Genomic DNA, 1,615 nt, shown 5'->3' on the forward strand with positions numbered 1-1,615 from the left:
AATCGCGATTTGTTTAGCATCTCAACCGATTTGAATCGTCACCTATTTGAATCGATTTTCAACCGGCTCGCGGTTAATCGTTACATCCTTAACTATTGATGATGATTATATGATCTTTGAACAATATCGGTCAATATATGCAAGATAATTAAAGTGTACCTGAAGTATACTTGCAGTAGTTCCACTTCAGCACAATCAAATATACTTCAGTATATCTTTAGTTCAGCACTACTTCCACACAATTAAAGTGCAAAGTAAAAAATGAGATGTTCCAATTTAGCAGACTCTAAGTATACTTATTAAGTTTAATAAGTATATTTAGTATGCTAAAAGTTCAAGTGCAGGGTATTTAGATTAAGTACATAAATATGTAAATGTAGAATACTTAGCATGAAATAACTGTATTTCAAATACATTTTAGTATATTTATTTTTCACTAGGGTCATCTATCCCTTTAAATACACAAACCAGCAGATGAGCTGCAATGAGCAGTTTCAGTGAGTTGGCTAAAACATTGATTGTAGCATTATATGTTGTAGTTTCAATTTTGATTATCCAGGTGAAGCTGCTAAACCTGACTTCCTTCGGATTTGTCCAGTAGGGTTGAATGAATGTGTAATTATCTCTGTCTCTCTCACTCCTCTAGTCTGCTGTCATGTCTGCAGCGTTTGCGAAGTTTCACCCAAACCTGGTTGTCGGTGGCACTTACTCGGGACAGATCGTCCTGTGGGACAACAGAAGTAACAGACGCACTCCTGTCCAGAGGACGCCTCTCTCTGCTGCGGCGCACACGGTACGTGACGTTCACACACCATACTGGAAAGGTGCAGTCCAAAAACCTTGTGGTATTATTATTATGGTGTCCTAAAACAAAATATAGCATCTTTTTCTGATTTGTTTTATTATTTTTACCCTTAACCTTACATTTCTGTTTCTCCGTGCAGCACCCAGTGTACTGTGTTAATGTGGTTGGCACACAAAACGCTCATAACCTCATCAGCATCTCCACTGATGGAAAGATGTGCTCCTGGAGTCTGGACATGCTGTCTCAGCCACAGGTACTCACAATGCCCTTCAAATATGCCATCATGGTTTCAGAGTTTGAATATCACGCTCAAAGAAAGCAACTTGCTTACTCAACCAGTAAAAACAGTGAATGTTGTGTGCATCTTGCTGACGTGAATTCGTTGGCATCAGAAGCGCTATAAAAAGCCCACTGGGGGAACACAAGCTCTTCCATGCTGCTCACCCTTGAGTTTCCAGAAACATTTGCCAAACCGCAGTGTCAGATGTTAATGATTGGTAAAGCGCTGGCTGAATTTAAATTGCGCATTTCTAATCTGTGGAAGAGGCTGCTGGCTGTGGTGTTATTGATGTGTGTGCGTGTGTGTGTGTGTGTGCATGTTTATGTGGTTTATGAGGACACAAATGTGTATAATAACATGGGTATGACATAGGTATTACAACAAGAAGGTGATTTATGAGGACATTTTCAGTGTCCCCGTAATTCAAAAGGCTTATAAATAATTCAGAATGAGTTTTTTTGAAAATCTAAAAATGCAGAAAGTTTCCTGTGAGGGGTAGGTTTAGGGGTAGGGTTGGTGTAGGGCAATAG

At 39.4% G+C, this 1,615-nt stretch overlaps 1 protein-coding gene across 1 annotated transcript in view; it reads left to right on the forward strand.

Annotated features, from left to right (window-relative positions):
* The window catches only part of LOC107657396 (cytoplasmic dynein 1 intermediate chain 2), a 48,831-nt gene that overhangs the window by 38,380 nt on the left and 8,836 nt on the right, over window positions 1–1,615 (forward strand). Inside the window, exons 10-11 of the mRNA XM_016445448.1 lie at window positions 647–793; window positions 945–1,058. Coding sequence (XP_016300934.1) covers window positions 647–793; window positions 945–1,058 — 261 coding nt within the window. The remainder of the gene's footprint in view (window positions 1–646; window positions 794–944; window positions 1,059–1,615) is intronic.

The sequence above is a fragment of the Sinocyclocheilus anshuiensis genome, unplaced genomic scaffold (genome assembly GCF_001515605.1).
Source record: "Sinocyclocheilus anshuiensis isolate Anshui unplaced genomic scaffold, SAMN03320099.WGS_v1.1 scaffold355, whole genome shotgun sequence".
Lineage (NCBI taxonomy): Eukaryota > Metazoa > Chordata > Actinopteri > Cypriniformes > Cyprinidae > Sinocyclocheilus > Sinocyclocheilus anshuiensis.